The 25,657-nt window shown below is 37.1% G+C and overlaps 1 protein-coding gene across 7 annotated transcripts in view; it reads left to right on the forward strand.

Annotated features, from left to right (window-relative positions):
- The window catches only part of USP3 (ubiquitin specific peptidase 3), a 107,507-nt gene that overhangs the window by 57,476 nt on the left and 24,374 nt on the right, over positions 1-25,657 (forward strand). For 6 of the 7 annotated variants that reach the window (XM_059180739.1, XM_059180737.1, XM_059180740.1 and 3 more), the window contains 6 exons: positions 260-373; positions 3,462-3,575; positions 12,818-12,964; positions 13,679-13,723; positions 15,903-16,009; positions 16,154-16,234. In XM_059180739.1, the coding sequence (XP_059036722.1) occupies positions 260-373; positions 3,462-3,575; positions 12,818-12,964; positions 13,679-13,723; positions 15,903-16,009; positions 16,154-16,234 (608 nt within the window). The remainder of the gene's footprint in view (positions 1-259; positions 374-3,461; positions 3,576-12,817; positions 12,965-13,678; positions 13,724-15,902; positions 16,010-16,153; positions 16,235-25,657) is intronic. The other variant, XM_059180738.1, reaches the window with a different exon arrangement.

The raw sequence follows: 25,657 nt of genomic DNA on the forward strand, positions 1-25,657 counted from the left end.
AGTTGGGTGTCCAAAGAATTCAGGATTTTTTGAAAAAATTTTGCTTTAAGCTCTTTGATTATTTCTACAAAGTCATCTGTTAATACTATTTTCTTAGAGTAAATGAGGAAACTCAAAGCAATTTCTTGAGAAATTGAAATATCTAAAAAAATTCACATGTCGGTTTTATAGAAGTTTCTTTACAGTCCTAGTAAAGTCTTTTTTTTTTCTTCTTCTCTTTTTTTTTCTTAATAATTTTCTTCCCTTCCTTTTAAAATAGTAACATTGAGCAGTTTTGCTGTTATTTCAAAGAACTGCCCGCTGTGGAGTTAAGGAATGGGAAAACAGCAGGAAGGCGAACATACCACACCAGGAGCCAAGGGGATAACAATGTGTGAGTTCTAAGAATATATCCTTTCTGGCTTTGAGCTACAAAACAAGTGACTCTTACTGGTGATTTCCATTGCATTCTGTGAGTTAATAGGCATAGCATTTTAAAACACTCTTCTTCTAAAACCTGGGTTTAACTGTCTAGCTGACAATCTTAATAGTTGTTGCAATTCTTTTATTTCTATTTACCTAAGAGGAGGATAAATTTAGCTCTCTACATATTAAGTCTTTGTGGATTTGAGCTCTAACATTGACATCTGGATATGAAACACAGTTTTAGATGTAGATCAGCATGAATATCATTAGTCTTTGTGAATTGACACTTGTCTTATACTGTTAGATAAATCTGTTTTGGATAATAAAATTAATTTGTAGTCATCAAATTGTGGGGCAATGCAGCCAATTTAGTTGATATGGAGAGGGAAAAATTGACAGATGATTATTGAGAACGAATATGTATGCAAATTCATTGCAGCTGTGCTCCATTTGATGTTCAGAAGATCTATATTATGATTGTAATGGGCAGATATTTTTCATATTTTAACATTATTGAAGTAAGGCTCTGATTTATAATTTGTGTGTCTTTTTTTTTTTTTTTTTTAAAAAGAGTGCATACATAGGGCACCTGGGTGGCTCAGTGGGTTAAGCCTCTGCCTTGGCTCAGGTCATGCATGGCCTCAGTGTCCTGGGATCAAGCCCTGCATCGGGCTTTCTGCTCAGCAGGGAGCCTGCTTCCCCCTCTCCCTCTGCCTGCCTCTCTGCCTACATGTGATCTCTCTCTCTGTCAAATAAATAAATAAAATCTTTAAAAAAAAGCGAGAGAGAGCACACATATACACATGCTGGGGTGGGGAGGGGCAGAGGGAAGGCAGCTATGCTCACCACTATACCACCAACGCAGACGGGAGGGGCGGAGGGAAAGAGAGGATCCTAAGTAGGCTTTAGGCCCAGCACAGAGCCCAACATGGGGCTCAATTTCATGACCCTGAGATCATGACCTGAGCTGAAACCAAGAGTCAGATGCTTAACTGACTGAGCCACCCAAGTGCCCCTAATTTGTATATATTTTAATGTAATGTTCTTTCTGCCTGCCCATTCCTGCTCCCATTCATCCCATCCCCACACATTCTAAAAAGCCATTTTACAATCTGACATTGTTCTGCCTAAATGACTGAGGGAGATTAGGATAGAACATGTCAGAATAGTGTGCATTATGGATAGAGCCAAAGCATCAGGGAACTTTAAAGCCAGACACGGGATGGAATCCTACCACGACAGTTGATATCTTAAGAGCTTGCTTTAGTAGCAGCATATAGGATGAACTGGAAAATGCCTGCTTTCAAGAAGACTTCACACTTCATAGTAGTTGGGTTGGAGGAGATGGCAGTGAAATAAGGAAGAAAAAAATGCATTTTCACAAAAGTTAAGAGGAGAATTAGTAGTACTTGATGCATTAGTGTTATTTAGGGTTTAGTTACAAACTGTAGAAATTGGCTCTGGCCATTGTAGGCAGAAAAAGAGCTTAATGAAGGTCTGTTGGTAAGCTATTACTGGATAGGTGGAAAATCAGGTCTGGAATCCAGACATCCAGGACCATCACCGCAATCATCCCGTGGAACTCTATCCCATAAGGATATCACTGCTTCTGTAACATCATTGTCCCATAACAACACACTGCCCAGTGTGTGACACCAAAGTTCCTATTACCAGCACTGTTGGAGTTGGATGCTGGGTGAATGCTGCTGTTACTGCTGCCCCTGCACTCCATATGATCTTTGTCACCAGTAAGGATTTTGCACTACCCCAGCTTTGTATCACTAACTTCAGCTTCAAATAGGCAGAATTCAGGCTGTACATCTGAGTCTTGGCTGAAGTAAGGGAGTTGTAAACTTTCATAATGGGAGGCAGTCTCTTACCAAGACTTTTAAGGTGAGGAATTCTTCAAATACAGAGCGTCCAGGAAGTAAAAAATACGATTTGTATCTCAGGGACATATTGAGTGACAGAGGTCGAGCAAGAAGTTACTGAGATTCTCTGAGATATCAATCAGATATCCATGAGTATGGTAGTTGTATTGACAGATACAGATATTAAAGTTGTTTGGACATGTTTCAGTTTAACTAGTTATTGGGAGTGTTTCATTCTAGCTACATGCATAGAAAAACAAAATTAATAGTGACTTAAACATCCATTGTTTATTTTCTCATGTAAAAGCTAGAGATTATCTATCTAGGGCTGTTTGCCACAATCATCAGCCTCCTTCTAGCTTTCTATTCCACCAACCCTAGTGTAGGGCGCCTATGCACATAGTTCAGGGTGGTGCTGGAGTACCACCATTTCGTCCTTCGAGCTAGAAGGACTACTCTTTCTCTTTAAGGAATTTCTCAGAAGTTGAACACACTCAGAGTTTTTTATTCCAGGAGTTCTTGTGCCAAGCAAAAATTGGAGGTTCTGTTCCTATAAGAGAAGAGGAGAGAATGGGTATTGTAGGATAGTAGAGAAGAGTATAGAGAGCAACTTCAGTGCACATTGAGTTTGAAGTGACAAGAGGACATCCAGGAGAAAATTCCTCTTGGAAACTGGAGAAACCTGATGAAAAGTGGGCATGAGAAAACCTAGCTTTCAGATTTGGATTTGGAGTCCTGGTGTGGAGTTGAGTGTTGAAGCTTTGTGGCCAGATGAACAGTCTCAGGCAGAGATGAACAGATGGTCACACACTGAGGTCTGGGAAGTGTTCCTTATGAGGGGCAAGATGGAAAACTGCAGGAAAAGGAGAAAGAGATTCTGTTTTAACTTTTTAAAAAATGTACGTTTTAAAGTAATTTGGTTTGTAACTTCTCTATTGCTATATTGTTTAAGTATGGCATTACTTTAGGACAAAATTCACCATATGGTTAAAAACTAGTTTTGTCTGTAATTACTGCAGTTTATGTGGGGTTTTGAGAAGCTCTTACTAAACTGTCAGAATTAGTTTAGGAGAAACCAAACTATTTATGTTTTCATTTTTTATTATGAATTGTAGACAATTGGACATTATGCATTGAAACAGTAGCCTCTGACTAATGGGGGTTTCATCCCTTCCTCTTTTCCAGGTCTTTGGTGGAAGAGTTTAGAAAGACACTTTGTGCTTTATGGCAAGGTAGCCAGACTGCATTTAGCCCAGAGTCCTTATTTTATGTTGTTTGGAAGATTATGCCAAATTTTAGGTAAGTATTACTTAATGAAGATACTTAAAACATTAATATTAGGGGCACCTGGGTGGCTCAGTGGGTTAAGCCACTGCCTTCGGCTCAGGTCATGATCTCGGGGTCCTGGGATTGAGTCCCGCATCGGGCTCTCTGCTCAGCAGGGAGCCTGCTTCCCTCTCTCTGCCTGCCTCTCTGTCTACCTGTGATCTTTCTCTGTCGAATAAATAAATAAAATCTTTAAAAAAAAATTAATATTAGTCTTTTCTTGGTTCCTGGAACAATTTCCTATGAAGTTGGTGGTATTCTAACTAATAAAGACTGGTTTTATTTTATTTTTTCATTTTTATATTTTTAGAGCCCTGGGTGGGGTGGGGGAGGAGGATTTGGGAGAGGGGCAGAGAGAGAATCTTTAGCAGGTTCCATGCCCAGCGCAGAGCCTGATCCCATGACCCTAAGATCATGACTTTAGCTGAAATCAAGAGTCGGACGCTTAACCAACTCAGTCACCCAGATGCCCCTTTTGTTTTGTTTTTAAAAGAATAACAGCAGTTGGATCATTTGACTAGACAAATGTGTGTGTTTAAATAATATATAGACATTAAAAATGTCTAACAAACGGTGGGATATTTTGTTCTAAAAACGAAGAGTTCGTAAATAACTTACGTGCCCTTGTAAATAATTTAAGAAAACATGCTGGATAAAATTCCATTAACTCTTTCAAAATCTTAGGAAGATTCATTACCATCATACACCATCTTATTTCAACTAAAAAAAAAAATCCATTTGTAATCTGCAGAAATCTGTGGTCTTAAATTCACTGTTCTGGGTTGGGTTTTGAAGTCAAGTCCATTGGGATTCAGTTTGCAAAAGGTAGCTGGGCCACATCCCAATGTGGCTGTAAGAGTCATGTATTTTCCTTGGTCTGTCTCTAGCATCACTTGAGGAGGGAAACAGCCTTGCTGTCAGAGGAATCTGCCTCTTATCCTAGGTTAGTCCTCTCGGTAGGGATGCTGGTAACAGCAGATTTGAGGCACTGCAGGTGTTTGACAATAGCCTTTGCCACCGTCTGCTGATTTTGTCCTTCTGAAGCAGGTCTGTACTCTTGCTAGTCAGGAGTTTGGCACCTAGTGTACATCGCTTTCCTTCTGAAAAAAATAAAAATAAAAACACCCAGCATGCTGTTATGTAGTAAGACTTAGTAGTTTATCTTCCTCTATTGCCTAATAGTGGTTTAGATATATTAGTAGTATAGAAGAGTGTTTAAAAGATAATAACCTCAAAGAGCTGGCATTTGTTGCCTTACTCCAGAATTCTAGCCTTGAGGATCTGATATGATTGCCTGTTGTTACCCCTGGTCTTTGTTTTGAAGAAAACTTCTTTTATATATTGTGACATTTAAATCTCCTCTCAGAAGAGACTAATTTTGTAAGAATTTTGAAGTTTCTCGACTCCAAAATAGGAAAGGAGGAAATGACTGCTAAGTTACCACTAACCAGGTTTGGGACTTAATATAACATTTCTAATATAGTCTCCCAGTTAGACTCTTGATAGGGACATAGTCTTTGTGTTTTGTTATTATATAAAATTGGTTTCTATTTAGTGAATGCCTAAGCACTTTAGGCCTTTTATATCTGATCTTCAGGAAAAACAAACAAACAAAAAAACCCCCACAAAATTCCGGTCAAGAAAGGAAGTTTTAGCTCCATTTTTTTAAATTAATTTTTTTATAAACATATAATGTATTATTAGCCCCAGGGGTACAGGTTTGTGAATCGCCAGGTTTACATACTTCACAGCATTCACCATAACCATGCCTTCCCCAATGTCCATAACCCCACCCCCCTCTCCTTAGCCCCCTCCCCCCAGCCACCCTCAGTTTATTTTGTGACATTGAGAGTCTCTTATGATGGTCTCCCTCCCGAGCCCATCTTGTTTTATTTATTTTTTTTCCTACCCCCCAAACCCCTGACTGTTGCATCTCCACTTCCTCATATCAGGGAGATCATATGATAGTTCTCTTTTTTTTTTTTAAATTTTTATTTTTTTATTTTTTTTTATTTTTTTTAAAGATTTTATTTATTTATTTGGCAGAGAGAAACCACAAGTAGATGGAGAGGCAGGCAGAGAGAGAGAGGAGGAAGCAGGCTCCCTGCTGAGCAGAGAGCCTGATGCGGGACTCGATCCCAGGACCCTGAGATCATGACCTGAGCCGAAGGCAGCGGCTTAACCCACTGAGCCAACCAGGCGCCCATATGATAGTTCTCTTTATCTCTGATTGACTTATTTCACTCAGCATAATAATACCCTCTAGTTCCATCCACATTGTTGCAAATGGCAAGATTTCATTTCTTTTGATGGCTGCATAGTATTCCATTGTATATATACCACATCTTCTTTATCCATTCATCTGTTGATGGACATCTAGGTTCTTTCCATAATTTGGCTATTGTGGACATGGCTGCTATAAACATTCGGGTGCACGTTCCCCTTCGGATCACTACATTTGTATCTTTAGGGTAAGTACCCAGTAGTGCAATTGCTGGGTCGTAAGGTATTAGCTCCATTTTAAAAAAGACAAAACTGGGGCGCCTGGGTGGCTCAGTGGGTTAAGCCTCTGCCTTTGGCTCAGGTCATGATCCCAGGGTCCTGGGATTGAGTCCCGCATCAGGCTCTGTGCTCAGCAGGGAGCCTGCTTCCTCCTCGCTCTCTGATCTATGTCTGTCAAATAAATAAATTAAAAAAAAAAAAAAAGACAAAACTGAGACAGAGGAGGAAGAACTTGTTCAATTTTACACATCTAGTAGGTGTTAGGGTTAGAGTTAGAACTCAAGTCTTTGTGGAATTGGTAAAGGTTAGATGTGTCAGCAGTCATTTGTCTACACGCCTGAGTGAAGCCTACCAACTAACTTCACACTGTTCTGCTTGGTTCCCATGGTGACTCAGGTCCTTTATTCTTAAGTGAGAGTTTAGAAATTGTATGAAACTTTTATTCAGTAAAATTCTGCTTTTCCTCAAAATCTGCCCACATCTCTGCCTTTTATATAAAGTATCTATAGCCCAGCTGTGAGCATGATTTAATTGTTCGCTGCTTAATTTTGCACATTCTGTATCCTTAGCAATGAAAGGAAAAGACTCTTGGAGAAGGTGACCAAGTTGAGTTTGTGCAGTGATTCCTAATTCACATGAACTCTTAGATTCCTTAGTGACTGATGGGAGTAGAATGCCTATGTATTCTTAGCAGGGCTTTTTCAGTTTCACAGTAATTGAAGTCATTCCCCATTTTCTTGTAATTGATGAATAATTTGCTCTTGGTTAGATCAGGCTTTATCCTTGATATAATTTCAAGATCTAAAGTGTAAGGTCACTGCACAATCCCCAGGGGCAAGGCCGGGAGATGTGGGGCTTTCTTCCAAAACTGTTTTTCTTATTAAGTATGCAGGGTAAAGTTCCTGTAACATGGCCTGTGTGGAAGTGCCAGGAATCTTGAACTACGTTTCTGTTATATTTATGACCACAAAATAAAATTTTAAGAGAGGTTAGGAAGCTCATTTTCCTTGATTAACCTATGATAAGTTCTAGGGAGTTTGATCCCTTGGAATGATCTAGAAGGACTCTGAAATACATACATGCATGTGAAAGTAGGAACAACTTTTATCCATTAAATAATGAAAAAATATATATATATATACTGTAAGTGTAAACAACAGCTTTGGATATAGAAATAACCAAAACTATTTTTTCTTTCTTCCTACTCAAACCAAAAGCCAGTTGCCCAGTGGCAAACTTTTACCAAAGTTTGACCTTTCCAACATACATATCTACTTACCACACTTCTTATGGCATCCTAGTATGCCCTGCTTTTTCTGTCTCTTTCCTTTTCAGAAAAGTAACTTAAAGTTTATGGTGGTTTTTTTTTTTTAAAGATGTTATTTATTTGAGAGAGAGAGCATGCACTAGCAAGCAGAGGGGCAGAGGGGGAGGGGCAGAATGAGAGGGAGAGAATCTCAAGCAGACTATATGCTACACTCACTTGGAGCCCTTTGTGGGGCCTGATACCAGGACCATGAGATCATGGCCTGAGCTGAAACCAACACTTGGACATTAACTGACCAAGCCACCTAGATCCCACTAAGTTTATGTTTTTTAAATAGGTAAAATACAGGTGGTTGAGAATTTCAAAAGGTAAAGAAAGGATATATAATGAAAGTTTTTTCTTTTACTTTATTACCCAGCCATTCATTTTGCTTTCTAGGAGCAGCTATATGTACTAGATTTTTGTGTATCCTTTTGTCGATATTCTATGTGTGTTTGTGTGTGTGTGTATAATCTTTAACATAAATGGTAGCATATTCATGCTTTTTTTCTTACTTAGAGGTAATTCATGCTGGTATCTAAATAACTTCTCCTTTCATTTTATGGCTGCACAATGTTATACTTTATAGTTGTATCGTAATTTATGTATAGTCCCCTATCAGTGGTTATCTAGGTTGTTTCTTACCTTTTGCTGTTCCAGACAGTGCTGCAGTAGATAGTATCATACATGTGGATGCAAGGGTCTCAGCAGTTGCTGGATCAAAACATACTTGCTTTGGGGTGCTTGGTTGGATCAGTTGGTAGAGCATGAGACTCTTGATTTTAGGGTAGTAAGTTTGAGCCCCATGGTGGGCATAGAGATTACTTTTAAAAAAATTTGCTTTTAGTTTTAATAGTCTTTTCTGCTAGACTTTTTTTATTCTGTGCCTTCCTTAACATGATTTTATCTTTTTATCTCTGTATCTTTGTCATGTTTGTCCTATAGTATTTGCCCTGACCTCTGTCTCCTTCTTTAAGGTCCAGCTTAATGCTAACTGTCTAGGAAAATCTCTTGATAATTCAAATTGCGTCATGGTATTTATTCCCTTACTTCTCATATCATTTATATGCTATTTCTACTTTCACATAAACTTGCTTTAATATATTTGCCTTAACTTCCAAGGGAGTTTTCTTTAGTTTTGTACTTATCAGTTCTTGTTGTAATTAATGTTTAAAAACAATGGATGAATAAATTACTAAAAACTTTTTTCTATTAGCTATTCTGGTAGATCTGTGGGGACAACAAATGGGTCTCTGCATGTGAGATATTAAAAATAATCTTTCCAGGTATACTGTTGATATTTTATAATTAAGCAGTATTCTGTCTAGGAATTTAGCTTTTGTACATTTTTTGTGTGTTTGTAAGCAAAAAGAGCTATTTTAATCATTTTCTTTTTCTGGTGTTCTTGTCTTGGAGAAACTCAGCCATGATTGATGTCACAAAATGTAGAATAGCAACTAAATTTGATTGATTTGGGTTATATACAATTTGGACAAAACAACAACTCAGAATTCTTCTATGAATATTAAAGATTTTTTTTTAAAGATTTTATTTATTTGACAGAGAGAGACACAGTGAGAGAGGGAACACATGCAGGGGGAGTGGTAAAGGGGAGAAGCAGGCTTCCTGCCAAGCAGGGAGCCCAATGTGGGGCTCGATCCCAGGACCCTGGGATCATGACCCAAGCCGAAGGCAGGCGCCCAATGACTGAGCCATTCAGGAGTCCCATATTTTTTTTCTTCTTAAAGATATTTAAAAATAAGAACAGAGCCTAAAATTACAGTGTACCCTAGGTATTTTAGAAGTTTATTCTAGAATGATAAAATTTTATTCTGTATAGGCATATCCTGTTTCTGATTGGTCCTTCCAACTTACACATTATGTACCGGTACTGCCAGAATGCAGAGAATAGTCAGTAATGAACAGATGTATATGTCACAGTTAGGTGTGTTGGCATCATACAAGTACTTGTGTGTGCCTGAATTCTGTGGTATCTGTTTCATTATTTGGAATGTCTGCTTTTCACACTTAAGTAGAGGAACGAAGTAATGTTTTCTTTCATCATTCTTCATTGGGGCAGTTCTTTGTTAATAAGATTTGGGTAAATATAGCTTGTCGCCTTATGCCAAAAACTGTGAATAAACACCCTGTATTTCTTCTGCACATTGTGTTTCAGCAGTGTCCCTCTTTCTTGGCCCCTTCATTCAGAAGGGGTGCTTCGTGATCTTTTGGGCTTTTATATTTGCATTGTGCTTTCCAACCATTATACATCACAGCATCTTTAGGACCCAGAGTTTCTCTAAGCATTAAGAAGGAGGTAATCTTTACCTAAGGTTGTAAACAAGTTAAGATAAGGAACAGTATTAACATTGGAGCCACTGTTATTTCTCTGTCTTCTTTTCTATCTTATTTCCAGTCTGTTGCAGAAATACCAGTTGGTTCTTTATAAATCCATTTCCTTACTGTTTCACCAGCACTTGTTTGGGTGATATCACTGAGATAATTTGTATATAAAACATAAACATTGAACCTAAATATGAGGAGTGTTTCCTTCTATATGATTACTAAGAGAGACCTAAGTTAACTACCAACGAAATTTTGAAGCTCCAGATTGTATAATTGGGAGGTAATTGAAAAGATCATTGAAACTTGTTGAATTTAACTTACTTAATAGTATTTTTTAAAAGATTTTCAGAGAAATCAGTGAAGCTATTGTTTGTTTAAAAATAGAGATGTAAATGTCTGTTTAGATAGAGTTGGAAAAATTTATAGTCTTAGAAGAAGCTGACTTTGTGTGGGTTTTTTTTTTTTTTTTGGTAAAGATCACAAATTGAAACAGAAACTTCTTATACCCTTATAAAACAGCTGAGTGTTTCATGATTTCATTTATGTTAAAAAAATACATATTTCTAATGGTAAAGGAAACATTAGAAAGTAATGTGTTTTGATACAAGAAAAGAGAATCAAAAGAATTATGGTGTGGTTGGAAACATTCATGAATGTAATTAGGCAGTTTGATTTTTTGCGGATATTGAACCAGCCTTGCAGCCCAGGAATAAATCCCTCTTGGTTATGGTGAATAATCCTTTAATGTACTGTTGGATCCTATTAGCTAGTATTTTGGTGAGAATTTTTGCATCCATGTTCATCAGTGATATTGGTCTGTAATTCTCCTTTTTGATCGGGTCTTTGGTTTTGGGATCAAGATAATATTGGCCTTATAAAATGAGTTTGGAAGTTTTTCTTCCATTTCTCTTTTTTGGAACAGTTGCAGAAGAATTAGTATTAATTCTTCTTTAAATGTTTGGTAGAATTCCCCTGGGAAGCCATCTGGCCCTGGGCTGTAGTTTGCCGGGAGATTTTCGATTACTGTTTTAATTCTCTTGCAGGTCATGGGTCTGTTAAGGTTTTCTTTTTCTTCCTTTTTCAGTTTTGGTAGGTTATATGTATCTAGGAATGCATCCATTTCTTCAAGATTGTCTAGATTGTTGACATAGAGTTGTTCATAATATGTTCTTAAAATTGTTTATATTTCTTTGGTGTTAGTTGTGATCTTTCCTCTATCATTCATGATTTTATTTAGTTGGGTCCTTTCTCTTTTCTTTTTAATAAGTCTGGCCAGGGGTTTATCAGTCTTACTAATTCTTTCAAAGAACCAGCTTCTAGTTTTGTTGATCTGTTCTTCTGTTCTTTTGGTTTCTATTTAATTGATTTGTAGGCAGATTGTTTTTAAAAAAGGGATGGTCATAAAAAGGGATGGTCATGTGTTTACTGAAAGTTCAAATCAGCATAACTACAAAGTACTGGTTTCATGATCCATTTTAGAAAAATGATTCGATACTAATTTATTTTGGTGAGAGAATGAAACCATTTTTATATGTGATAGAATTTCAAATATGACCTAAGATACCTAAGATGCCTTTTACCTTTGAGTCATAAAAAAATGGATGTTATAAGGAAAAAGTTTAAAGCACCACTGTAGTTGTTTTATTTTTAAGTACCTCTTGTGGATATGTAAAGGAGCTAACAACTTTGAAAACTTTTGACTGAATTTTAACATTTTTTAAAAAAGGAGTCTTAGAAGAACTACTTAAACATATATTGAGACTCAGTTGTTAAATAGTTCAGAAAAAGTTATAGTGAAATGCTGAAGTGACTTCTGACTTAAGTTCCATTGGTTAGGTAGATGCTTTTCATAATTTATGATTTCCACAAGAAATTTTAGGGAAAGGAGAGAAATGTATATGGAGGGAACTCTGGTTGAAAGACACCTATGGAACCATTGCCTGGAAGAGTGGTGGAAGTTTTGACTCAAGACCAAGGCAGAAAAACTTGTGATTTGAGAGATAAAGGGAACTTTACATGTTGGCAGAATATAGGCAGAAATCTTTTCTATTTGTAGTTTTATAAAGTACTTTATGTATATCATTGCTTGATTTATTTTATCTACATAAACCTCTGTAACTTTTAAGTGTACCAACTTCATCTTCTGTCAGCCTTCATTACTGTTCACTTGTCATGGTCTATATGGGTGGTTTAGTCAGTTAAGTGTCTTGATTGCAGTTCAGGTCATGGTCTCAGAATCTTGAGAATGAGCCCCAAGTTGGGCTCTGCACTGGGCATGGAGCCCGCTTAAGAGTCTCTCTCCCTCTTCTCCTTCTCCCCTCCTCCCTTGGTGCTCTCTCTCAAAAAAAAAAAAAAAAAAAAAATCCGTATCATTTTCTTTCTGAATTCAGTATAAGAAATAACCTAAGAATATATTGCTGCTTTATTCAAGTTTTAGGCTAGAGCAGAAGTGTATATGAGTCAATGCATTTTTTAAAGTATTTATATGAAAAATGTCTTAAATCAGAGATTAGGATCCAAGTAGAGACTGTTTAGAAAGTTTTTCTTCCTTTCAGCCAGTGTTAAAAAATCAATATTTTTCAGTTTAAAAAATAGTTTTAAATTCCTTATCTCTTATATTGGTGGTTTATAAGACCAAGGTTTCTGGTGAAGGAAAGATGTGACATTTTAACATTTGAGCATCTTCTGGAGAGGCCATGTGAGATAGCGGGAAAACCAGAGTCCATCCCATCTCTATTACTCTCTTGTTGTAGGACTTAGGCACGTCACACACCCTTTCTCTTGCTCCTCAGTTCTCTTCATCTGTAAAGTTAGTTCAGTTGAGATTAGCTCTCATATTCTGTGTTTTCAGACTTCTTTTAGTAGACTTTTTCCTTGTAGAGAAATTTGAGAAATTTTCCTTGAGGAGAAGTAAACCCTGACACAAGTGGGGATGAATGACGAGGGAGTCCACTGTGCTCTGAGTGTAGGGCTGTAGCCCTTTGTAGCACTTTGCCTTTCTGCATGTTTAGCTGGGCATGTGGAGCTTCCCCAGTGACAGCCTGCTTCTTTTTGCTTTAAGGGGCTATCAGCAACAGGATGCCCATGAATTCATGCGCTACCTTTTGGACCACCTGCACTTGGAACTCCAGGGCGGTTTCAACGGTGTTTCCCGCTCAGCAATTCTACAGGAGAATTCTGCTCTATCTGCAAGTAACAAATGTTGCATGTAAGATGTAGTTTCCTTCTTTTTTTTTTTTTTTTTTTTTTAGGAGGACCTCAGACGTTTCTGTTTGTGTTATTGTTTATTAGATTTATCATGGAAGGTGGAGAGTTTCCCTGGACTTTGGCTGAAACTTTTGTGCACTTGAATTTTATAACCAAGTGGCCTAGCACATAACTCCTACTTCCAACCAGAGACCTCTTATACTTGCCTCTTGGTATAGTCCTGATAGTTTTTGGTACAGATCTTTTTAAAGGTTGAAAAAAAAAAAAAAAGCCAACAGAAAACATTTTGTCAGTTTAGCACTTGAAAATTCCCTGCCAAATATATCAAATGATACTTGGAAGACTTAATTTTCAGTACTAAAATAATTATATTTCTTCACTAGAAACAAAGGCTTAAAAATATTTTAAATGTGTATTTTTCTAAAATATATCTGTACTTTAATGAAATTGAGGCATTTGTAAGTTCTCAGAATTTTTCTTGCCTCTCACTAGGATACAAAACAAACATTTTAGTATATGTGCTGCTGAAGCGAGCACCAAAACAAACATTTTAGATTGCTTTCCTAGGTACTAATACCCCCAAAATATACATTGAAATGAGAAAGCTTATTTTGCTTGAGGTTAGGATGATTTACTGTTATTTCAGTCTAATTTTGTTTAATTGTAGTCTCCTTTTGTTCAAATTTTTTGAAAAGCTTTGTTTTGACCTGTGCAGGAAAGGGATTTACAAGACAAACTCCCCAAAGACAGAAAGAAAAGAGTAAGTAATATATAGGGATCACCGTATTGTATTGCCTTGCAGTTCATAAATCTGATTTAGTGTTCAGTTAGGGTCCTTTTAATGACAGAGCAGCCTCATAGCTCATCTGGTTGTATCAGAGAAGGGCAACTGTTTGAATTGCTATACCTTTCAAAATGTTTGGCTTTCTAGGTCCTGATAACTATGGTTCCAATCAGAATCCAGTATAGAAGGGGAGGGATCTGTGACCTGGTAGAATTGTTCTTGTTGCTAGCACCAAGTTAAAAGTAGTATTAAGTGAAAAATTCTGCTTTGTACTTTATGATGACCTTTTGTATACTGAGAATATTGAACCGGGCTCTATCAGGGATAGTCTGTGTGAGGTAAAAGGGTATATGTCTGTATTATTTTATTTGATGCCCAAGGCACCCTCATGGAGTCACATTGTGTAATAGTCCTAGGATGATCTTCTAGTAGCTAATGAGTTTTCAGTATTAACCCATGTCTGGTTATATTTTAAAGAGTAGTAATTTTAGGTTCCACTAATGAGATAGGAACAGAAAGAAAACAATTTTCACTACAGGATCCAAGGATCATATTTGCTAAAACTACAAAAAAGGTCTTCTATGCAATACCCGTGTTTACCTGTGTAAACACAGCCAATGCTCCCAAAGGTGGGGATGGTAGTAATAAATGACAGATCTGTTCTTCATAATACATAGAAAATCATTGCAGTTAATACAAAAGACCCTAGCAAGCATAAAAATCTGTCTGAGTAACTAATGTTTAAACATTCTCGGCATACAGTTATAATGAGAAAGCAGTTTTGAAATCAATTATGAATTTTGTTTTCAATCATTGTATACCTAACTTAATGCCATACACATCAGATAGCCAAGACTCGATGAGTATCCCTTTCTCAGAGGAAGAAATTATAAAGGAATAACTACATTGAGTCTAAATGTACTGCTTTTTCCATTGTAATTAAGGTCAGTATTATAAGTGAACATCAGTATGAAAGGATCATGGTCCCTTGATTCCAGTAGTTTTTTTGGTGTGCCGTTTGTTTATGACCTAGATCTTAAATATAAAATGGCTGTTATATTAGATAGTTCCAGTGTATCTTCCCTTTTTAATTTACTATAGCTGTATATTTTATGAACAGATTTAAAAAAAGATGAAGCTGCAGTATATTTCTTTGGCCAGTAAAGAGTAGAAGACCTTTCATGGAAAAGGAAGCAAACTTTTAAAATAATATAATTGCTCGAGTAGCTTTTGTCTGTCTCATTGTGGCAGTAGGTTTAATTTGGAGCACCTCAGAAAGTAAAGTTCAGTGTATTAGGAGTGTTATTGTTTGCAAGTGAGGGAAACGACCTCAGATTGCTATATGCAAAGAAGAGCATTTTCTGACAAGTAACTGCATGCATAAGTGCACAAAGGTCAATACATGTTTGCTGTAGGACTATTAATGATAGCAAACAACTGAAACAACCCGGAGAACCATTAATATTATATTGGTTAAATTAAGAAAAGGAACATAGTGTTAAGAGCTGAGTGACCCTCGCCCAAATTGGACCTCAGCTTCCTGGTCTGTTTTATGGGGATAATGATATCTGCTTCTTAGCTTTGTTTTGAGGATTAACTGATTTAATACATGGAAAGTACTTTGAATGGAGTTCGGCATAGAGTAAGTGCTGTAATAAGCATTTGCTAATCATGCTTTCATGGTACACTTTCTCGGTGGTTCTTGCATCCGGTCTGTGTTTGTATTGTGGCATACCAATCTGCTGTCAAAAAGAGTGAGGTATGTGTTCAAGAGATGTACTTCGGGAAAAAAAAAAAAAAAAAGCAGGTGTGGTTCTAATTATTATCCTAATAAAAAAGCCTTGAAATAATTTAAGGGCTTTGTTTTTGGTAAACACCTGTCTGAAAGTACTATACATATTTCATCTTCATGCCAGGCCTCTGAGGGGTTTGAATTAGTGGGATGGAAAGTGGGGCTGTGGGAGGCTAAGTGGCTTAAACCTTTTATTTGGTATATACCTCTATATACTATATAGCTTTAAAGTTTTTGTATTATTTCATAATTTAAATAAATAAGTGATATACATATCCCCCCCCCCCCCCCAAAGAAGTATACCAGCTGTTATACATATTTTAGTTTTACTGAGATGTTTTCCTGTGTGGTGTTTTTCTTTAGAAATGGAGCATCTACAGTTGTCACAGCTATATTCGGAGGTATTCTCCAAAATGAGGTTAACTGCCTCATATGTGGGACAGAATCTAGAAAGTTTGATCCATTCCTAGGTAAGACATATTGTATTAAAACTTTAATGTTTCCTTTGAAAACTTAAGACAGTACAAGATAAATGTAAAAATACATCAATTTTTGAAATTCTTTTCTAAGTGTGGTATATCCCTTTAATAGCTGTTTTCCTATTTCTTTTTAAGACCTTTCATTAGATATTCCAAGTCAGTTCAGAAATAAGCGCTCAAAGAATCAAGAAAATGGACCAGTTTGTTCATTACGAGGTAAAGATACTTTAATGTTGTAGAATTCTTTTTTCCTCTGAAATAGCTGTGAAAAGACTCAAACTCCATCCATCTGTGTTATGTTATTAATTGCTTGAATGAGTTTGTGTTATAATTTAACAGAAGTCAAACCTGAATGTCTCCTCCTATCAGAAAGAAAGAAAAAAAAAATGGGTGCCAGAGATATTAAGGCAAGCATAAGATATTTCTCTCCTTTTTCTTTAATACTGATTTTAAAATTGAGAGTCTGTAACAAGCTGCTTCTGACTTAATGAAATAGAATGTATTCTGTGGATGTCCCACTAATATCCATAGAAGGAAAGAACACTTAGCTAATGTTACTCTTTTCTATGATTAATAGTTTTAGAAATCTGATAAGCCTGAGGCTCTGCTTTTAATTGAAGACTGTGAGATTTGGAACAATTTTTTTCTCTGATTAGTGTTAACTGTTTTCATCAAGGCCAAAAGATCGATCTTTGACTAATCCTTAAAGTGACTTACTGTTCTTGGCCATAAAAAGAAACTAGGATAGGGGCGCCTGGGTGGCTCAGTGGGTTAAGCCGCTGCCTTCGGCTCGGGTCATGATCTCAGGGTCCTGGGATCGAGTCCCACATCGGCCTCTCTGCTCAGCAGGGAGCCTGCTTCTCTCTCTCTCTGCCTGCCTCTCTGCCTACTTGTGATCTCTATCTGTCAAATAAATAAAATCTTTAAAAAAAAAAAAAGAAACTAGGATAGAATAAAGAAAGAGGGCCTAGTCTGTGTTCTGTCATTGAGTAACTCTACACTGAAGGCAAATAACATAATCCCTACGCTGAATTGTCTGTTGACTAAAAGTAATTTTTTCCTCAACTGCTCTAGAGAATATTGTCATAAGGATTTAAAAAAAATCTATATATATGAGAGAGAACACACACACACACACACCCAGTCTTTTCCTACAAAAGATTCTCATTGGTTGAAAACTGCACTGTCCATTATGGTGAAGTCACAGATGGTTGGTAAAATGTAAATTAAAATTAAAAATGCAGTTACTTGGGGCACCTGGGTAGCTCAGTGGTTTAGGCCTCTGCCTTCAGCTCGGGTCATGGTCTCAGGGTCCTGGGATTGAGCCCCACATCGGGCTCTCTGCTCAGCGGGGAGCCTGCTTCCCCCTCTCTCTCTCTCTCTGCCTGCCTCTCTGCCTACTTGTGATCTCTGTCTATCAAATAAATAAATAAAAATCTTAAAAAAAAAATGCAGTTACTTAGTTGCACTAACCATATTTTAGGTGATCAGTAACTGTGTGTGGCCAGTGGTGTTGTATTGGACACCACAGATGGAGAACATTTCCATTATTGCAGAAAGTTCTATTGGGCAGTACTGCTGTAGAATCAAATTATTCTACTGCCTATTGCTCATTCTCAAAAAATGTGCTAGTAAAAATACAACTGTTGGGGGAGGGACGGGCAGAATTCTGTGTCACAGGTGCATTTGGCAGCATTGGGCTTGTTACAAGAGGAGCAGCAGAGGTCTTGCTTGTAGCCTTGTTGCTCAGGTAGTTTCTTGAACTCCCTCAGGGGGTAGCTGTCAAATACACTGGACTACTATAAGACAGGAGAGTAACTCCGTATATGAAACATTTTGTAGATGCTTTCAGTTGTTCCCTACCTTTGCAACAGTGTTGATGGTCTCTTTTGAACAGGAGCACAGAAGAAACTTAAGGAAGCTCCATCCATTCATCTTCCCTCTAAAATAGATGGTTTTGAAATACAGGTTTTGAAAATATCACAATATACTTGGTATCAAATCTCAGATTATTTTCTCTTTATATTGATGGCTTGAGATTACAAACTAACAATCATAAAGCAGACATTTGATCATTTAGAGAGGAAAGCAGTGAGGAAAGGAATTAGCCTCAAACTCTATAATCTAAACTAGATAGAGCTTCATTTTATAATTTCTTCAAACATTGCTTAACATAACTATGTGGATATGTATTTGAACAATATTTCCTAAATAAAACTAAGTCCAGATGATCTTTGGAAGACCCAGAGACACTGGTTGCTTCAGGGTTCTTTCTTCCTTCTGTACGGTGTTCCCCTTCATCCTGCATTGGTCACGTAGTATGGTTCTTATTGTACCCTGTAGTGTTTTACTTATTACCTATGCCAGAATGTTTTAATATTGAGAAACCTTACTTTCTTGAGATTGTCCAGGAGGAGATTGTATGACATAGCTTAAGTGGTTGATTAGTACTACAAACGAGTGGCAAATGGCATTTGCCTTGCTTCCCAAGTAGTATTTTTCTTGGCATAGACTCACTGAAATTTGATGGGATTGGGATTTAGCTTCAGGGGGCCCAGACCATCCTGAAGGGTTTCGGGTTTGGCTGAAAACAGATTTCCTGTATTCTCAGCTGGCTTTCCTTTCAGTTTTCAGACTCGATTTTTATTTTGTTAAAGAGCTGACTGTTGGCTTAAAGAACTAGATGGTAGAGTCATTCTTTCTGTTTAACACTGTTACCAATTAAGGGTACTACTTTTTTTTGGACATGGAGCGTCCAGTTGATGTGGATTTCTTTACTAAACAGTTGGAGTCAGGATTACATTTTACATGCTTTTATATGCTTTAACGCGAGGATTACTTGTGTCCTTTTTGGAATGTTAATTGACAGGCTTAGTTTTCATTTAGAAAGGAAAGGTGATGGTGAGAAAGATCCTTGGAATTTGAAATTATTTAACTAAAAACGTGCAAATTATGAGAGGCTAAAATAATCCGTTCTAAAATCTGACAAAAAAGGAAAGATTATTATAGATGAAATATTAACTAATAGAATCTAATACTGTAATAAAATAACATACAGAGATCAAGTAGGATTTCTTCCAGCCATGCAGGACTGCTATATCCAGAAAGAACAATTTTCTCTGGCTGACAAAGTTCTTCTAGCTGGACTAAGAACCAAGTTGACATGAGACAGATGAGGAGGAGAGTATCAGATTTAATTTTATATGTATGGGGAATCCACACAGACATAATATTTTGAAGACCAACAACATGAGGCTTCTGTGAGCTGAGAGATTAGGAGTCTGGGGACACAAAGGGGAGAAAGACCATTAGCAGGAAGGTGAGAGGAAATGTTTGGAGAATAAAGTTTCTCCTCTTAGGTAAGTTTCTTTGGTAAAGAAGAATCTCTTGTTAATAGTCACTTCTTGGTACAGGCTCTCCCTTGCAATGTTAATTTAGGCAGTTGAGGGGAAGGTAAAGCTTTTCCTGAATTTGCTGGGTTTGTTTGCTTTTAACTCAAAATAATGTTCATGCCAAAGTGGCCCATCTTGGGGTGTCCTGCCATGGGCCCCTGCAGTTTTCTCCTCTGAAACTTCCCTAAAATTTCACACATTAAAATTGAGCTGGTCAATTGATTGTTCAGTCTTAATGAACCAGTCCTGTCAATAGGTCAGTTCAAACTTGTTTTGGGAGGCAGTGATGCAGGTTAGGCCTAAGGTTCAAGCAGTCAGGTATTACATAAGAGGCATTTCTGTGGAAACAAAAACAGTGGTTAACTGATTGGATCAAATTATAAACCAGTTTCTGAATTTTGAGGGTAGTCAGTCAAGAAGATTTTTAGATGTTAAGCTTGAACCATCTTGAGTGCAGTGGTTTGTAGTTTGAATGTCTGATGATCTTTTTGAGTGGCCCACAGCAGCAGGCATGAAGATTGCCTATATGTGAGCTGTTGGGATGATCTCTCTGAAGTTTATATAAATTTAGTTTGTAGGGCTTCAGGGAAAAGGGCAGTTTTAGTTCTCAGATGAATCCAATGTAGAAGGTTGGAAGAAAAATTAAAAATGTTACTTAGGAGAATTATAGTCAAGCACTGGAGGAAATGAGAAGAAATGAATATCTAGTCCAGGTTCTAATGAACAGTATTGCAATCTAATATTTACTCAGATATGTTATTGAAACCTGTTTTCTCTATAATCACCCTTTTATAGATAGCCAAATTAATACTAATTTGTTTGCAAAATAATTCTAGTTTCAAAAGAACTTGGCCTGATCATTTATATGAATGTGACAAAGAATAGCAGTTGATTAGGTAGATTCTTGAAAAAGTTTCCAGCAGGTTTTAAAGATTGAAGTTTTAACATCCTCTTGAGGCCAGAAGCCAAGCCCGATACTTGCCATCAGAACGTCTTCAATTCCTACAGATTTGGGTGAATTCCTCTCTGCTCGAGGTCCTCAAACTATCGCTGGGTTCCTGTACTTGCCAGGGAGTGCCAACCTTTACTTACCTGGTAAGGCTGCTGGGAACTTTGTAAGCAGGGTACCAGACTGGTACTTCTGGGGGCTTTACTGGCTTCTTAAAGTCAACCCTAGTTCCTTAAAGCTGTCTGGTCATTTAAAGCTATCTGGTCAGATCTCAGTTTACATCTCTCTCTCAAATAGGACATTCCAGTCAAAGCCTTGGTTATATAACAAATGTTTCCAATTGTGTCCTGTTACAGGGAGAACAGAATTCTATTGAACTTATGCAAATAAATATAAGAATACTTAGAGTTTCTGAGTTCTGGAGAGTTCAGGTAGGGAAAAAGATAAATGTTTCAATTTGTTCACAAAGGTATATTCTATTAAATTGTCATAAAGAGCTAAAAAGGATAAATTTTTCAGTTCCATATTATTGTTTTGCTTGAATCCAGTTCTTCCACTAGTTCAGAAATTCTTACCAGTTTTATGGTAAGAATTCAGGTTACCAGAAACCTGTATTCAAAGTTCTTTTTATGAGTCTCACTGAAGATAAGGCACATTTGCAATACCATCAGAGCAAAATAGTAACTGTATTAGAGTTCACTGTGATTCAGTGAACAAAGAAATTTGGTTATTTCTGTGACTCTCGACACATAACAACATACTAGGACATCAGGTTTCTAGGAGTTTTATACAATTTTAGAACACTTACCCTATCTACATAAATATAATCTAAGAGGGTTTCGTATCACTTATTTGACAATGAAATATTCTAAGGCCTATCTGGAACACCTCAGACTGTGGTCAAAAGACTTCATTTTAGGATTTGATTTTAGTTTGAACATTTGCTTAATAGGATCATAGGGTACTATGAAATGATATTTAATTATCTAACCAAAAGGATAATAAAAGATTTCAAAAGAATAAAAGGCAAAAATATAGAACCTTACATAGTTGTGAGCAAAACTTGATAAATTATTTTGGCAAAATATAGAATCCTTGATTTCTAAGCAGATAACTTTAAAGGAAAAAAATATTTGTTCACAGTTTTTTATTAAAAGCAGATTTGTAACTTGTCCTTTTAACAAAAAAAAAATTTCAACTTTGCAGTATATTTTTGATATTACTACTTACTAAATTTATCCTAATCTTAGCCAGTACTGATCACACATAAAACCCCTTTCCAAATACTCCTTTTACATAAACTTTATGGAACGAACTTTTTTACATTCTTTAAAAAGTTTCACTTTAGGACAGAATTACTGTCTTTCCCTTAACAAAAAGTGTATTTCTGTTTCTCATATCTTTTTCTACCAAAAACACATTTCCTTGCATATGGAATTGTTTTCCTTATTATTTCTGGTATTCTTAATTATATTTATTAGAATTCTTAACTCTTAGAAACCTTAATTTCTAGTGAAAACTAAGTAGTAAGCAATTTTGAACTGCTATACCAGTATTTAGAATAGCAAATTTGTGAAAACATTTCATAATTTTAAGAATGTGCTTTTTCATAGTACAGTTTTTCAATAAAGCACAAACCAGGTTTACTACAAAGGTCCATATTTATTTAGTTTCTCTGTAATAAGACACAAGTAAATTAACCTATTGACATCTATTTTCTGAACCTATATTCAGTACCTAATGTCTTATTATTTTACTTTATCTGGAAATGACTTAGATATCTCAATAAATTTAACTCACTTAGTAAAAAATTTTAAACTGTCAGGTTACCAAGGACTTTGGAAGCTATTTAAAAGTTGACCTACAAACCTTTTTTGCAGGGGTGGGAGGAGAATCTTGAACAGGCTGTAACACAGCCCAGCACAGAGTGCAACCTGAGATCATGACCTGAGTAGAAATCTAGAGTTGGATGCCTAACCAACTGAGCCCCCAGGCACCCCTGCCTACAAACCCTTTTGTCTTATTTACATCTATTTAATTAGCTTGTTCTTAGGTTTAGATTACCCACAGAAATTTCATTAAGCATTAGACAAAAATCAATCATTAAGGTTTTTTTTCTGATAAATTTGCAGAGGTGAACTTACTTGGCTTTCCATAAACACAGGTAGAATAACAGTCATATATTTAATGCTGGTAACTCTCAAGAGATTTTTTTCCTAATTAAACCAACAACCTAAAATTAGCTTTAATACTGAATATTTTCCCAGATTACATGATTTTGGAAAACATTTGGGTTAGTTTCTATCTTTCTGAGTTTTGGAATTCCCATTACTTATAAGTGCTTGACTTGAAACCAACTAAAAAGAACTCTTTTACAAATTAATTTTGGTGATACCATCTGGAGGTAAAGAAAATATGTCGCATTTATAACATGTGGGCATACACAGACAAGATGCAAACAAAATATTGCAGCTTTTTTTGGGAGGACATTAAAGGCCCAATTTCTAAATACCTCTTATTTTTTGATGAAAAACTTCTCTAAAGTTTGTATTTCAAATACTGGCTCTTGGGGAGATGGAAATAGAAAACTCACATCACAAAGGAACAGAGAAAGAATCCCAGGTTTTCTCCAATTTGGAAATCTGGAGCAAATTTGCCTGTTACCAGAGGTGTGGAGTCTGGGCACAAGAGGCATTTTAGAAAGGCCTCTTTCCCCCATTTTTTCTTCAATCTCAGGCAGTTGTGGGCTGTGTTTATATTTTAAAAACATGGTAAAATTTATCATTTCAAGAAACTGAGGAAGAATGCCAAAAAGTTCTTTTTCAGTTTCAGGGCAACTGCTCTTTAAAGTTTCTTTCTTTCTTTATTTTTTTTTTTTTTTTGAGTGCAGGACAATTTTGTCTTAATATCCTCATCTTTTATAATAGCTACAAACATTTTAAGGGGAATAGGCGAGAGTTAGGGATTGGTAAAGAGGGGTGGGCTTGTTTCTAGAGTTGCATTTCTAGTTTTGTACAGATTGGTAAAGCAGTTGTTTCTAATTCCCCAAGAACTGGATAAAAACTAAACTCTGTTTTTTTTGTATTAGGGAGATTTTTTTTTTTTTTTTTTTTGACAGAGAGAAATTACAAGTAAGCAGAGAGGCAGGCAGAGAGAGGAGGAAGCAGGCTCCCTGCTGAGCAGAGAGCCCGATGCGGGACTCGATCCCAGGACCCTGAGATCATGACTTGAGCCGAAGGCAGCGGCTTAACCCACTGAGCCACCCAGGCGCCCAGGGAGATTTTTTAAAACTAAAATAGTAAGCAAAATAAAGCATTTTAACAAAGCCGCCTTTTTTTTCTTTTCTTTTTTTTAATTATTTGACAGAGAGAGAGATCACAAGTAGGCAGAGAGCCCGATGCAGGGGCTCGATCCCAGGACCCTGAGATCATGACCCGAGCCGAAGGCAGAGGCTTAACCCACTGAGCCACCCAGGTGCCCCAACAAAGCCTTCTAGTAGCATACGGAATTCAGCCTTGGCTTCTGTTAGCCCCTGCAGGTTGACCTTTCACATATCATTTGTGGGAGGGCCTAGGAGACATTTTGGTCCCAATTTCTCTATGAAGGGAAGGTAGTTGAATAATCATCAGTCTTTCTCATTTCCCTCTAATTTTGGTACCATCTTTTCAAAATAGGGGCAAAAGGGTTTTATAATTTAAAAGATCTTCTTTTTCAGTGGAGAAGGGGGTGGCTAAGGTATGTCTGCAATGTACATTGCATAGGAATGCCTGAAGCTGGCAGAGCCTTCTTACAGAGCCCTAGAAGGTAGGAGCAAAGTGAGCCTTATTGCCAGTCTCAGGTGCTTTTGTTAAATTCATTTCCTGGCTTTCAGCTTTTATGTGAGCAACCTATATACTTTGAACATAAAATCCCTATAAATCTCGTAGGGAAGGAGGAGTTAAATGGATGATTTCTTTTTTAAGTTTTTTTTTTTTTTTTTTAAGGATTTTACTTATTGGGCACCTGGGTGGCTCAATGGGTTAAGCCTCTGCCTTTGGCTCAGGTCATGATCTCAGGGTCCTGGGATTGAGCTGTGCATCGGGCTCTCCATTCAGCAAGGAGCCTGCTTCCCCCCTCTCGGCCTACTTGTGATCTCTCTCAAATAAATAAGTAAAAATCTTTTTTTAAAAAAAGATTTTTACTGGGGGTGCCTGGGTGGCGCAGTGGGTTAAGCCTCTGCCTTCGGCTCAGGTCCTGATCTCAGGGTCCTGGGATCAAGTCCCCACATCGAGCTGTCTGCTCAGCGGGGAGCCTGCCTCCTCCTCTCTCTCTCTCTGCTTGTCCCTCTGTCTATCGTGATCTCTGTCTGGCAAATAAATAAAAAAAAAAAAAAAAGATTTTTACTTATTTATTTGAGAAAGAGGGAAAGTGTGAGCATGCATGACCTGGGGGAAGGGCAGAAGGAGAAGCAGACTCTCTGCTAAGCAGGAAGTCAGACATGGGGCTCAATCCCTGGACCCTGGGATCATGACCTGAGCTGAAGGCAGAACAGATGAGAGGCCAGATTTTAAGGGGATTTTACTTTGGAGATGGACATTTATTTTTTAGTCTTTTGTCCATCTTGTCAACGGAGTCCCTAAGGCATGCTGTTATACTAAGACAGTTGAGAGTTCTCTATACAGTATATTTTTCTTTTCAATATAAGCAATTTAAAGACCATTGATGAATAATCTGTTAATAACAACTCCAACCAATAAGCCTTTTAATGGCTAAACCAAAGATGCAGAAGGCATCTAAAGAGGGTATAGATGATAGCCCACATGATCTAAAAGTTAGTTTCAGAAAGCAAAGGGCTTCATTGTGTAAGCAGGAAGGATGGTGAAAATGGGGTCTCTAGTCTCCCATGAAAACACAAGGGATGTGCTACAGGACTGGGGACTCTGTGTTGTTTAGCAGTGTACCTTGTTGCAAGGAAGTTTGCTTGAGTTTAGTAGGTGAACTAGTGTCAATCTAACCTGTTCTGTGACCAACTTAGCTTTCATGAGAGTCTTCTTGGGCTGGTGAGGATTCTAATAGCTTTTCTACCAAGTTATGGGTTTTAGCTTCTAAGATGTCCCTTAGCAACAGTCTTAAAACACAAGCTAAAAAAAACCAACCAAACTCAAAAACTATCTCTGGGAAGAAATGAATCTTCCAAAAGAGTGCTCTACCAAATTTAACCAGAGACAATTTAAATAATTTAATAACTAACCCCAAGGAACTAGGTTCCACAAATATTTTGCCCTGCTAATTTTAAATGTAGCAAGAAGGAAAAAGGAC

Source organism: Mustela lutreola, chromosome 7, assembly GCF_030435805.1.
Source record: "Mustela lutreola isolate mMusLut2 chromosome 7, mMusLut2.pri, whole genome shotgun sequence".
NCBI classification, from domain to species: domain Eukaryota; kingdom Metazoa; phylum Chordata; class Mammalia; order Carnivora; family Mustelidae; genus Mustela; species Mustela lutreola.